The following is a 14,609-nucleotide window of genomic DNA, read 5'->3' on the forward strand; positions in this document are numbered from 1 at the left end:
ATGAAACCACAAAATTGAAACGAGAGAAAAACAGTGACCAACGAGCCTGTCTAGGATTCAGACGCCTGGCAGACTCAAGGTAAATCAAATTTTTGTGATCAGTCAAGACCACCACACGATGTCTAGCACCCTCTAGCCAATGACGCCACTCCTCAAATGCCCACTTCATGGCCAAAAGTTCCCGATTACCAACATCATAATTCCGCTCAGCCGGCGAAAACTTTCTAGAAAAAAAACGCGCATGGCTTCATCACTGAGCCATCGGAGCTTCTCTGTGACAAAACCGCCCCCGCTCCAATCTCGGAAGCATCAACCTCAACCTGAAAAGGGAGCGAAACATCTGGCTGACGCAACACAGGAGCAGAAGAAAACCGGCGCTTAAGTTCCCGAAAGGCCTCCACAGCCGCAGGAGACCAATCAGCAACATCAGCACCCTTCTTAGTCAAATCCGTCAAAGGCTTAACAACACTAGAAAAATTAGTTATAAAACGACGATAGAAATTAGCAAAGCCCAAGAACTTCTGTAGACTCTTAAGAGATGTAGGCTGCGTCCAGTCACAAATAGCCTGAACCTTGACGGGATCCATCTCAATAGTAGAAGGGGAAAAAATATACCCCAAGAAAGAAATCTTCTGGACTCCAAAGAGACACTTTGAGCCTTTTACAAACAAGGAATTGGCCCGCAGGACCTGAAACACCTTCCTGACCTGCTGAACATGAGACTCCCAGTCATCAGAAAAAACCAAAATATCATCCAAATACACAATCATAAATTTATCCAGATATTCACGGAAAATATCGTGCATAAAGGACTGGAAGACTGAAGGAGCATTAGAAAGTCCAAAAGGCATTACCAAATACTCAAAATGACCCTCAGGCGTATTAAATGCGGTTTTCCACTCATCACCTTGCTTTATTCGTATAAGATTATACGCACCCCGAAGATCAATCTTAGTGAACCATTTAGCCCCCTTAATGCAAGCAAACAAATCAGTCAACAATGGCAAAGGATACTGATATTTTACGGTAATCTTATTCAAAAGACGATAATCTATACAAGGCCTCAAGGAACCATCTTTTTTGGCCAGGAAAAAAAAACCTGCTCCCAAAGGGGACAAAGATGGACGGATATGTCCCTTTTCCAAGGACTCCTTAACATAATCCCGCATAGCAGTATGCTCTGGCACTGACAGATTGAACAAACGACCTTTAGGAAATTTACTGCCTGGAATTAAATTTATAGCACAATCGCAATCCCTGTGAGGAGGAAGCGAACTGAGCTTAGGCTCCTCAAAAACATCCCGATAGTCAGACAAAAACACAGGAATCTCAGAAGGAGTAGATGAAGCGATAGAAATCGGAGGTGCATCATCATGAACCCCCTGACAACCCCAGCTTAACACAGACATTGATTTCCAGTCAAGGACTGGATTATGAGTTTGTAACCATGGCAGACCAAGCACTAGGACATCATGCAAATTATACAGTACCAGGAAGCGAATCACCTCCTGATGAACAGGAGTCATACGCATGGTCACTTGTGTCCAGTACTGAGGTTTATTCATAGCCAAAGGTGTAGAGTCAATTCCCTTCAAAGGAATAGGGACTTCCAGAGGCTCCAGACTAAACCCACAGCGATTGGCAAATGACCAATCCATAAGACTCAGGGCAGCGCCTGAATCCACATAGGCATCGACGGAAATGGATGATAATGAACAAATCAGAGTCACAGACAGAATGAACTTAGACTGTAAAGTACTAATGGCAACAGACTTATCAACCTTTTTTGTGCGTTTAGAGCATGCTGATATAACATGAGCTGAATCACCACAATAAAAGCACAACCTTTTTTTCCGCCTATAATTTTGCCGTTCACTTCTGGACTGAATTCTATCACATTGCATTATCTCAGGTGACGGTTCAGACGACACCGCCAAATGATGCACAGGTTTGCGCTCCCGTAAACGTCGATCAATCTGAATAGCCATAGTCATAGACTCATTCAGACCAGTAGGCGCAGGGAACCCCACCATAACATCTTTAATGGCCTCAGAAAGGCCATCTCTGAACTTTTCAGCCAGGGCGCACTCATTCCACTGAGTAAGCACCGACCACTTCCGAAATTTTTGACAATAAATTTCTGCTTCATCTTGCCCCTGAGAGAGGGCCAACAAAGCTTTTTCAGCCTGAATCTCTTGGTTAGGTTCCTCATAGAGCAAACCCAATGCCAGAAAAAACGCATCCGCATTAAGCAACGCAGGGTCCCCTGGTGCCAATGCAAATGCCCAATCCTGAGGGTCACCCCGCAGGAAAGATATAATAATCTTGACTTGCTGAGCAGGGTCTCCAGAGGAGCGAGATTTCAAAGAAAGAAACAACTTGCAATTGTTCCTAAAATTCAGAAAACGAGATCTATCTCCAGAAAAAAACTCTGGGACAGGAATTCTAGGTTCAGACATAGGAGCATGTACAACAAAATCCTGTATATTTTGAACCTTAGCGGCAAGATTATTCAGGCTGGAAGCCAAACTCTGGACGTCCATGATAAACAGCTGGGATCAGAGCCATTCAAAGATTAAGAGGAGGAGGAAGTAGCCAGGCTGCAATAAGACTAGGCAGTAAACTCTGAGGGAAAGAGAAAAAAAAAAAAAACTTCCTCAGACTACTTATCCTCCTACTTCAGCCAATACAATTAACACTTTGTGGGCCGGTTATACTGTCATGATCCCAATGGCAGGGGATCACTAAAGGAAAAGCACAGATACAAACAAGCTCTAGGGCGATGGAACCTGAGCTGACCGCGACCCTGAACCTAACACACAAATAAAAGTAGCCGGGGAACGTGCCTACGATGATCCTAGACGTCTCGCTCCAGCCGAAGATCTAACTTCCCCTATTAGAAGAAACACAGACCTCTCTTGCCTCCAGAGAAATACCCCACAGAAATAGCAGCCCCCCACATATAATGACGGTGAAATGAGAGGAAAGCACATACGCAGTATGAAAACAGTTTCAGCAAAATGAGGCCCGCTAAAGCTAGATAGCAGAGGATACAAAAGTGAACTGCGCGGTCAGCGAAAAACCCTTCAAAAAACCATCCTGAAATTACTTGAACTCATGTGCCAACTCATGGCACATGAGGAGCAATTTCAGCCCACTAGAGCAACCAGCAGCAAAGAATCACATATCTGCAGGCTGGACTAAAAACCAAATAAAGCAAAACACCAAAACAGGAAAATCCAAACTTAGCTTGACCAGAAGGTTCTAGGAGCAGGGAGCAGAGGTAACAAGACACACTGGATACATTGATAACCGGCGAGGAAATGCCAGCAAAGCCAGGTTAAATAGGAAACTCCCATATCCTGATGGAACAGGTGGAACCCAGAGACCCAGGAAAGACAAGTCACCCAGTACCATCAGTAACCACCAGAGGGAGCCCAAAAACAACTCACAACAGGTGAGCTGGACTGGAGAGCTGCATATGGCGCAACTAGCTGTGGTGGTGGTGGTGGACATGGCGGATTGAGAGAGAGTTTGTTATGGTATTCTTGTTATTGCCCAACATAGAGTCTTTCTTACCAATAACCTTGTGATTCCCTGACTGCTTTGGCCTTACGACGATACCTCCACATTTGCTGCTGGTGGTGTCCTAACCGGTGGGCTTACAGTGACGGAAGCAATGTAGCATTGCTGACTACCTTCACTCCGAGCAGGTGAACCAACGGTACGGGACATTTCGTAGTTAGTCCAGGCTTGCAAGTGCATGGTGGTTAAATGTCTAAGCATACACGTTGTATTTAAATTTTGAAGATTCTTCTCTCTGCTAAAGGTCTTGGAGCATTTCTTACAGATAACTTTTGACTGATCATTCTGATCTTGGTGAAAAAATTGCTATGCTACACTCTTCCTACTATCGAAAACCTTTTCAGGCATTGTGCGCTGTGCTACTTTCACCGAATGACCACGCTCTCCTAACACTGTTTTTGTTTTTCGCAAACATTTTTGGCCTGATACGGGCCTGCCAGATGACAGTTGTTGCAATGTAGATGCTGATGCGGATCATCCTCCTCCGCTTCTGAGCTAGTGGCAGCGGCACCCTCTTCGCCCAATGGCTGCCAATCTGGGTCAACAACTGGGTCATCTATCGCCTCCTCCTCAATGTCGTGTGCACCTTCCTCAGTGTCACCGTGTAAGGTGCTATAGCGTTCGGGACAGGGCACCATAGTCTCATCAGGGTCACATTCTGGCTCAGTAAACTGCGAGGGCAATGTAGTGATCACAGTCAATGGAACAGCATCACAATCTAGCTGTGGCTGTGCATCAGTGCACTCCATGTCCTATGCTTCTGGTAATTGGCAGTGTACAATTTCCCTTTCGAACCCAGGCACGGTATGTGTAAAGAGCTTCATGGAGAACCTGTAGTGTCGCTTGCTGCATCCTTCACTTTTGGTTTGGGAGAAGGACACAAGGAAACGTCTTTTTCCTGACCGGGAGCATCCACTGACGACTGGCTGATCTTACATTTACAACTTTGGGAAGAGGAGGCGAAAGAGCTAGAGGGTGAGTCAGCAAGGAAAGACAACACTTTTTCCTGCTTCTCCGGCTTTAAAAGCTGTTTTCCTACTCCCAGGTAAGGGAGCCTTCGAGGCCTTGTGTAGCCAGACGATGACGCAGGCTGAACACCTCCAGCCTTAGGTGCTACTGTGCTTTTGCCACTACCACGAGATGCAACACCACCAGCACCATCAGTACCAGCAGGCAACCCCCGCCCACGGCCTCTTCCACCAGACTTCTTCATTTTTGGGGGGAGACACTGAACCACAACTCATATTACACCGTCATAATATGAGGGGCCCTGTGCCAGTACCGCCGCCCACGAGAGTGTCCCCCCCCAGATTGAACTGTGCTCTACCACTTGCAATACTACCTCTCCTAGCTCCACCACTGTGTAGTCTGTGCGGGTAAAACCTGAAATGGCACTGCCAATACGAATTATTTGAAATGATAGATGATAGTTAAAATATACAGGGGCCCTGGACTCCATTTAATACTTTGCGCCTACTACCACTGTCTTTATTATTTGGGCGTAATAACGGTGTCTGCCGCTGCATCTTTTTTTTCCTTCACTGAACAAAGCTGAACTTCAACTGTTGTCCCGTTTCAAATATTAAACTGCATTTGCCCTACTTGTTGGGTTGGGGCCTACTAACGGTGTCTGCCGCTTCTTGGTGTTCTCCTGGTTTATTTTTCTTGCGCTTCAATCTTCAGGCTTTCGTTTAAATATTTTTTATATTAAACTGCATTTGGCCTACTTATTGGGTTGGGCCTAGTAACATTGTCTGCTGCCGCCTCTTGTTTTCCTCTACTAAACAAAGCTGAGCTTGAAGCTTCAGGCTTTCGGCCTGTAACAACAATATGAAACTACATTTGGCCTAGTTCTTGGTTTGGGCCTAGTAACATTGTCTGCTGCTGCCTCTTGTTTTCCTCTACTACACAAAGCTGAGCTTCAATCTTCAGGCTTTCGGCCTATATTTAGAATATGAAACTGCATTTGGCCTACTTGTTTGGTTGGGCCTACTAACGGTGTCTGCCGCTGATTGTTGTTCTCCTCCACTGAACAAACCAATGCCGCCTGTTTACTCCTGTTACCAATTTTTAACAGCTTTTAGCCTACTTTTTTATTTTGGGCCTATATCTGTGTTTCCTCCTCATTCCTGCCCATTGCCCAGCCACTGCTAGATGAGTCTGCTGGTACATTGACACAGACCACTGCATTCCCCTTGCACTCTACACAGCCTGAATCTGACCCTGCTGAAACTCAGGTTCCCCTTCCCGCATACTATACCACCTTACATGGGGACAAAGAGGAAGGTGCAGATGAAAGTGCAGGTTCCTTCAACAGGTGGGGGGGCATACTCGTTGGCGACGTCACTGGCACAGGGCCCCTCATAGTACGCAAAAGTGTCTCTGCCGGTGGGAGGCGCCCCCGCCGTCAATCACAACGCCGTTATTTGAGGGGCCCTGTGCCAGTGGCAATGCGAACGAGTGTGCCCCCCTGCTTGCTCAGGATCACAGCACTTGCAAAGTTGAAATACTTACCTCTCCCTGCTCCACCGCCGTGACGTATTCCACATTTCCTGGGCCCAAGAAAAAATTGAGCCAGCCCTCCCACCCCCCACAACTTTAACCAAATGACCCCCAATTTTCAATACCTAACTATTATTATAAGGTTAATTAAGATTGACAAGCTTAAGTAACAAGAATTGATGTTTTTGACATTAAAATGGGCTCTGTAGGTGTTTTTCTGTCCTCCACTCACTGCCGACTTTTATTCCCCATTGACTTGCATTGGGTTTCGTGTTTCAGTCGGCCCCCCGACTTTTCGCAATGATCGGCCGATTTCACCCGACCCGACTTTTGACAAACCAGTCGCGAAACCCGACTCAATCCTGAAAAAGTAAAAGTCGCTCAACCCTATTCTGGAGTTCAAAGATCCAGTCCATGACCCTTTGGAAGGTGGCTGGGGCTCCCTGCAGTCCAAACAGCATCCGAACGTATTGGAACCATCTGTTGGGCGTAAAGAAAGCGGTCTTCTCCTTAGCTTCTTGTGACTTGGGGATTTGCCAATATCCCTTCGTTAAATCCAAGGTGGTTATGTGTCTTGCCAGCCCAGGTCTCTCAATTAGCTCATCGACACGCAGCATCAGATATGCGACGAACTTGGAGACATAATTCAACTTCCTATAATTGCTACAGAATCTCTATTCACCATCGGGTTTTGGACACATTAGAATCGGGCTATATCACCCGCTCTTGGATTCCTCAATGACTCCGAGATTCAGCATACACTTTACTTCCTTGTAGATCAGCTCTCTCCAGGCTTCGGGAATTTGATAGGGCTTCAAGTTCACCTGCACATGTGATTATGTCAGACCCTCATGTTCTATTAACTTTCTACACCTCGGTTAATCTGAGAACACGTCCCTGCTTTGCTGCAGCAACTCCCAACACTGCTGTTTTTGGACCTTCAACAGCATCTCCGCTATTACATCTCCTTCAACATCTGCATATGGCTTGACCAGCAAACATGGAGTTTCAACAGGCTCCCTTTCTTGCGATGGTTTGATTAGATTGATATGGTACACTTGGTATGGTTTTTGTCTTCCTGGTTGATGAACCTTGTAGTTCACTTCACTAAGATTCTCCATCACCTCATAAGGGCCTTGCATTTGGCCAAGAACTTACTCTTCAGTCTAGGAATTATTACGAGGACTCGGTCCGCAGGGCTGAACTGTCTCACCTGGATGACCGGTTGTAAACTCTTGAGACTCTTCTGCCTGGAGAAGATGTCCTTTAATGATGGGCATCACCTTCCCATTCCTCTCATGCATTTGGGTGACATACTCTATGACGCTCCGGTGGGGCATGATTTCAGCTTCCCAGATTTCCTTCACTATATCAAGGACACCAAACAGATGTCGGCCATGCAGAATTTCAAACAGAGTCAATCTGGTAGAGGCTTGTGCAAACTCCCTGATAAAAAACAACAGATATGGTAGGACACAGTACCAGTCTCGACCATCCTTATTGAACATTTCCACAAGGTCATCTGTATGTGGATGGTACACCGACGTCTTCAGTTCTGTAATTTATAAGGCCTTACACCGTTCCCTCATCACCTTACTCATAAAGGGTGTTCTTTGGTTGGTCAGGATATCTGTCGGTAATCCTGTCTGGGCAAAAGCGTGAATCAACTCGCTGGCTAAACTTTTCAAAGGAATTTATCAGGGCAACTGTTGTGATAGGCAATTCAGTATCACAATGGACATAGCGGTCAGAGCACATACAGTGATCTGACAATAACCCAAAATAATAGAACGAGCTCTGAGACGTGGGAACTCTGCAGACCGCAATCCCTAATCCTCTCCAAACAACACTAGAGGCAGCCGTGGATTGCGCCTAACTCTGCCTATGCAACTCGGCACAGCCTGAGAAACTAACTAGCCTGAAGATAGAAAATAAGCCTACCTTGCCTCAGAGAAATACCCCAAAGGAAAAGGCAGCCCCCCACATATAATGACTGTGAGTTAAGATGAAAAGACAAACGTAGGGATGAAACAGATTCAGCAAAGTGAGGCCCGACTTTCTTAACAGAGCGAGGATAGAAAAGATAACTTTGCGGTCTACACAAAACCCTAAAGAAAACCACGCAAAGGGGGCAAAAAGACCCTCCGTACCATGACCCATTCTTGAGATTTGTCCGCCCCCAGCCCCCAGGGGACCACCCAAGACATGTTCAACACCCTCCATCTATAGGGTCCCAGTGCCAACAATTGTTCCACTATCTCCTCCCTCACCTTAGAAACCTGGTACAATAAGTCCCCATTCAACATAAAATAGGGAAACCTGGTGTCATCCCCCGACTCCTGCTGTATCCCATTTATGACAGTTACATTATTGAACACCTCCTTCAGAGTTAGGTCCCTATGTTGGGCGGACCCAAAAGTTTTATCGGCCACCCCTAACTCAGAAATGTTGGCCTCAGGAAACACTACCTCATCATCCCAAACAAGGACACAGAAGGGAAACCCGAGTTTGATGACACTTCTTTAGGGACAAGCAACCGAGCTCTGTCCCCTTCCCCTATAAGTCACAAAACAAACAAAAGTCCTGGCCTATGATAGTGGGGTGCAATAAGTCCTGGACCACAACCTCATGGAACTCAGTATTTTGAGCCATTTCAATGTCCACTCTGGCCACTGGATAGTCTTTAGTATCCCCGTGAATGCAGTGGACACAAACCTTCTTCCTGGGGATCAGCTGGAGAGGAAATGTGGCCTTCATGAGGGTCACCAAACTCCCTGTGTCTAGCAGTCTAGTCAACTGCTGACCATTCACCTTTACGTCAACTAAGATGCGAAACGGCCATAGTCCGTATCTTTTTCTTCCCCCCACTGTAATCCTTTTGCTTTTACCTGCATACCGCTAAGAAGATGTCCGCATGAATGAAATAAAGGACTTTTAGCCTAAAGGATATGTGTGAGTGCTGCTTTTATCACTTTATGAATATATGCTATGCTTGCAACCTTGCACCACCCAGGTGCATCCTGAAAGAAGTTGTATTTATCAGAAGCACTAACCAAAGAGAACATGTACAAAATTGGTGCCCCTTAACTTTTTCTACATGGTCACTAAGTCATAGTAGGCCTTCTTGAGCTCCCCCATTGAGTATGGCCCAGCACTTCCGTCCATTGCTCAGAAGGGGGTTTCTCCCTCTCGCGACCCTTTCAAAAACAGTCAAAAAGGCCTCTATGTCATCACCCTCAGTTATTTTCTGCAGGGCTCTCCTTACCGCCTTCCGGATTGAAAACTCATCAGCTGACCTTAGAGTGGGAGCTGCCACTATGCAATGAACTGCCTCTGTGAGTAAAACAAACTGCTGCTGCTGAGTCTGTTGCATAAGCTGCTTATTCATCTCCTGCTGTGCCAGCTGTTGTTGGTGCAGCTGTTGCTGATTCTGCTGCTGGGCTTGCACCAAGTGTGTAACCAGGTCATCCATGCTGACTGACGTTGCATGCTGCCTTAGGTCCACCTTCACCCAGGACATGCAGTACCTCTATAGCTGTCACACGTGTTACCTGGGAATGCTGCCCTCACTTCTAACACCAATTGTTGAATTGCTACTCACTTAGGTGCGTCGTGCGGCAACACAGAAAGAGTTTCCATTTAAATGTCCAGGCTGGTTTATTGGTACTTCATAAACCGTGCCACAAGCAAAGGAAAATAAATGGCCTTTCAGTGCAGGCAAAACAAAAGTAAACAGTTCTAACAAAGTCACTTTAGAGACAGTTCAGGACTCACAAGCTGAATAGCATCCAGCCTATTGGCTCAGTCTGGAGACAGCATACAGGAGGTCCTCTTACCTCCACACACAGGCCATGTGTCAAACAAACAGACTCAATTTTATCAGGTGAATCACACCCAGAGATGGGGTATGTTGGCAGCCAGATCTGCCCATCTCTCAGGCTGCCCATAAATCTCACCCAGCTGCACAAAACAAGCCTCTTACTACTGGGGGCACTGGAGCATTCCTCCAGGTTTACATCAAAGAGGACAACCACCTCTGTGATACATATCTCCCATCAATTATGTGTCTGGTAACCACATTACATTATCTTACTGGTCATCTCTCCAGCCCCTCTACTCTTTACCATCACCTGTATGGTCCTAATTGCATCGCCTGTTCATTGCCACAAGCGCTGAAATCACCTTTTTTTTCTAAACTCTTTTTATTGAAGGATTCCACAAAATAAGGTAACAAACATGAAATCATAGCATAACATCAAAATAATCCATATATCAACATTAATATTGACACAGATATGACAAAATATCTTCAATAATGAAATATACAAACAAAAAAACATAACCTTCAGTATAATACATTCTACCAGGCATTGCACCTCCTAATCAACAGAATTTTTATAAATGTTTTAAACCTCATATCAGATCAGGTTATAATAGATACATGTTGTTAATCCTACATAGATCATCACATTCATAATCCAGAATAGATATACACATCAGGGACTATATCGCAAGATTGAAGAGCGCATAGTGCCAGGAGACAGGTGCGTCAATGGCAAGTCACACCACCTTTCCCAAATCTTCTGAAATTTCTGGGGATATCCTCTGTTTCTGTATAATATGTTTTCATAAGGAACTACGTCATTCACAAGTTTCTTCCACTGGTTAATTGAAAGAGATTTCCCCCCATCCACCTCAATACTATCGCGCTTTCCTAGCGAAAAATAGAGCTTCCCTAAGAAATATTCTATCATGATGAAATCACCTTTTACGCTAGGCCAGAACTTCTGACTCTGACCAAGCCTGGGACTGATCTGTGGATGTGCACCCAAGGTCATGGCGCGCGTCATGACGTCGAGACCTTTCGCGCAAGGTCACAGCCTCAGAGCTGGAAGTCCCAGCCTAGCATGAAAGGATCAGGAATTTCAGTGCTCAAAGTGGTGTTGAGAAGATGTGGTGAGCTCCAGATAGGTGACAGGGTGGTGTGGAGGGACTGGAAAGGTGAGCGGTGAGATGAGTATAAGGATTTTTTTTACATCTTATATTTAATATGTTCTGGGGTCTAGAGTGACCCAATTCATAATATGGGACATTACGTTTACAGAGAATAACTTTTTTGCAAATACAATTTCCCAGGAAAATCTGCATGAACGGGTGAATTCAAACGTGGTCTGATCTGCTCATCACTATTGAAAATCTCTTAACATATGCGCAAAATATAAAGTCCAGACATAAAGCGCCGCATACCATACCGTTGCATATGTCACCTATGTCATCTAAAGACCATGAACTTTTGACCTATCTCAGGTACAGTACGTGCTGGGAGCATTTCCCACTGCATTCTTTTAACATAGACACCGAACATCGTGTGAAAATAGTCTGCACAAAACAAGTTAAGGGAATCAGAATGCACAGAGGCAAGGAACAAAGAAAATACCAAAATAGTCTTTATGCATAGGCTGAGGTCGCAACTGTATTTGTCTCTTTCATCAAGGCATCCATCGATGGAGTCAGTGGGGCACATCTGCCACACAGTGTTATGTGTCCCTTATTTATGGAAACCAAAGAACAGATGTGAAAGAGCCATAAAAAGTAAAAAATAGATTGTGATATTAAGTGTATTGTTCCTTCCCTTCCCCAACATTCTGCCAGTTGGAGTTTTCATTTGTATTTACATAGTATACTCATGAAAAGATTGATCACAAGTATCCTCCAATATAACCTGACAAATCTCTTTTAATATAAAAATTGCACAAAAAAGTCACCAGAATCCGAAAAATTGGGTCACTAAAACTATTGACGGTTTCACATTAAGGCCTCCTGCACAGATCCTTGCTTTCAGTATGTGTGGTGTCACGGATACCACACGTACCCATTATAACCTATGCTGCTATTCACATGTCCATGTTTTCCTCGGCGGCATGGATGCCAAGGGCAAATACAAGTCTATGGGTCCGTAAAAACACTCAAAGCGCATGGATGGCATCAATGTGCCATCCATGTGCTGTCCGTGTTTAAGGCCTTAAGGCCTTTTTCACACGTCAGTGTCTCCGGTACGTGTGGTGACAGTTTTCTCATGTACCGGAGACACCCATTCAAATGAATAGGTCTATGCACATGTCAGCATGTTTTCACGGACTGTGTGTCCGTCTGCAAAACACGCTGACATGTCCGTTTTTGAGTGACAGCACGGATCACACGGACCCATACAAGTCAATGGGTCCATGTACACACGTACTGCACACGGATGCCATCCGTGTGCGTCCGTGTGCTGTCCGTGTGCGTTTTTAAAGTCATAGGGTTAAAATACAAACAAATTGTTTCAATACACAGACACACAGACAGCACATGGATGCTGCCACATGGATGGTACACGTGGATAGCATACAGATGCCACATGGATGTGATAAACGGACACACGGACAAGGATATCTCTGGTACCGGATTTTCAACACAAAAATTTAAAATAACCAATAAATTTAATTCAACTTCACAATTGTGTTCCACTTGTTGTTGATTCTTCACCAACAACTTACATTTGATATCTTTATGTTTGAAGCATGATATGTGGGAAAAGGTTGAAAAGTTCCAGGGAGCCAAATACTTTCGCAAGACACTGTATCAGGATGTGTGAAACCGGCCTAAAATTGCAAAGTGTAGGAGAAGCTTTGTCATTTAATTCTTTATTTATCTATAGCTGAAAAATACAATGATGGTAAAAATGGACACACGGATGCCACACTCATGGTAAAAATGGACACACTGTCCATACACTGATAACACAGTGTACGTATTTTATTTATTTTTATTTCATGTACGTATTTTATAGAGATGTGTGAAGGAGGCCTAAGCTTGAATCCTGTTTTCCAGGGGCTTCGGATGTAACCCCCGATAGAGCCACCGAACAGGAGTCTGAATGCAGTGTGAAAGCACCATAAGTTCGCATTTTGCATTTTTGTAAAACCCAAATCAGAATTGGATAGAAAAATAAATGGATGTAAAAAAAAAATTTCATTATTTGAATTTGGATCTAGGATCCATTTTTAGTTTTAGCGTCAAAATATGGATGCCAAATATTTACCAGGTATCCATTGTGCGATTCAGGTGTAAAGGTATGTGCACACGACGCCTTTAAGATACCGGCGATTCAGCGAATATTCCAAAGTGTCTTTGGCAAAGCTGGCTGGCTGTTTTGGTGTCTTTTTGCCATGGCTCCGCCACCAGCATACAACTCTGTAATTTAAACCATCGTGATACTTCTTTTAGTCTCTCTATGGTTTCTGAAACCTAAACCGGTTATAAGAAGTTAAAAAATGAATAGGCATGTGCAATGTGACGTGCAATGCCGGTTTTACATTGCTGTAAATTGTTCACGTCTTTTCAGTGGGTCTTCGCCTGAAAAAGATGTTGTTCGTCCATACAATAAGTGTTGTGTAACTGTTTGCTGAATCTTCTGATATCTAAATTTTTCCATAGTGCTGAAACAAGTCGCACAGTCCAAAATCAAGAGTCCAATCCTGACAAAAATGGTAAGTCGTTTGACTGATACTTCTGTCAACTGCTTATGGCCTTAAATAGCAAATGTGCACGTACTTTCCCTTTTAAATGATTATCCGCTTTAGTACTGGCGCTCCCATGGTTCCCTGCCAGCCTCTGCTTTTTTTTAAATCAGATAATTTTTTATTAACAGTAGTCAAGTTGACAAACAGACACAATTGTGTCAAAAAAGAGAATAAACATGTTATAAAAAGTTTTTGAAACAGTCCCCCATTCCCCCCCCCCACCTCCCCCCTCCTTTAAAGCCTCTATAAACACGAATAGGACAATAGCATACATTGCTTACATAATAAAGCCACATTTCCTTGGAATCAGTTTCTCTCCATCCACGGTTTTCAAAGTGTTTCAAAGGTTTTCACACTTTTCCTTTTTTCATAAATACCCTTCTCCATATTAATAACCATATCAGCCTGTCTATAAAATTCCTGTAGAGTCGTCGGTAGCTCACTCAACCAGTGCTTGGCAATTAGCTTTCGCGCAACATACAATAATCTAGCTATGGCTACTTTATGATGATTTGGGACTCGAATCTCTTCCACATATCCCAAAATATATATCACAGGATCTCTTTCAATTGCACAGCTATACGATTTTCCAATTGCTTCTCCCACATCCAACCAATATGAATTCAATCTCGTACATTGCCAAAGCATGTGTAGAATCCCTGCCCCCTCGGACTGGCACCTAGGACACTCGGAGGTCTGTCTCAGCCCTGCCTTATAAAGCCTATCTGGAGTTCTATATACTCTGTGAAGTACATATAATTGCGAAAGTCTTCCCGGCTCACTTAATGATAATTGGCGAATATACCCCATGATATCCTCCCATTTATCCTCCTTCCCAACTCTTCCTCCCATTTCTCTTTTGCTCTAATAGGGAATCTATTAAGAAAGGTGTATAACAAATCCCTATAAATATTCGAGACTACCCCTTTCGTTCCTCCTGTTGCACAGACATAGTCTACC

At 44.3% G+C, this 14,609-nt stretch overlaps 1 protein-coding gene across 2 annotated transcripts in view; it reads left to right on the top strand.

Moving 5' to 3' along the window:
* The window catches only part of LOC138638317 (glutamate-rich protein 6-like), a 113,001-nt gene that overhangs the window by 17,178 nt on the left and 81,214 nt on the right, over positions 1-14,609 (top strand). For both annotated transcript variants that reach the window (XM_069727526.1, XM_069727525.1), the window contains exon 3: positions 13,564-13,616. In XM_069727526.1, coding sequence (XP_069583627.1) covers positions 13,564-13,616 — 53 coding nt within the window. The remainder of the gene's footprint in view (positions 1-13,563; positions 13,617-14,609) is intronic.

The sequence above is a fragment of the Ranitomeya imitator genome, chromosome 5, assembly GCF_032444005.1.
Source record: "Ranitomeya imitator isolate aRanImi1 chromosome 5, aRanImi1.pri, whole genome shotgun sequence".
Classification (NCBI taxonomy): Eukaryota; Metazoa; Chordata; class Amphibia; order Anura; family Dendrobatidae; genus Ranitomeya; species Ranitomeya imitator.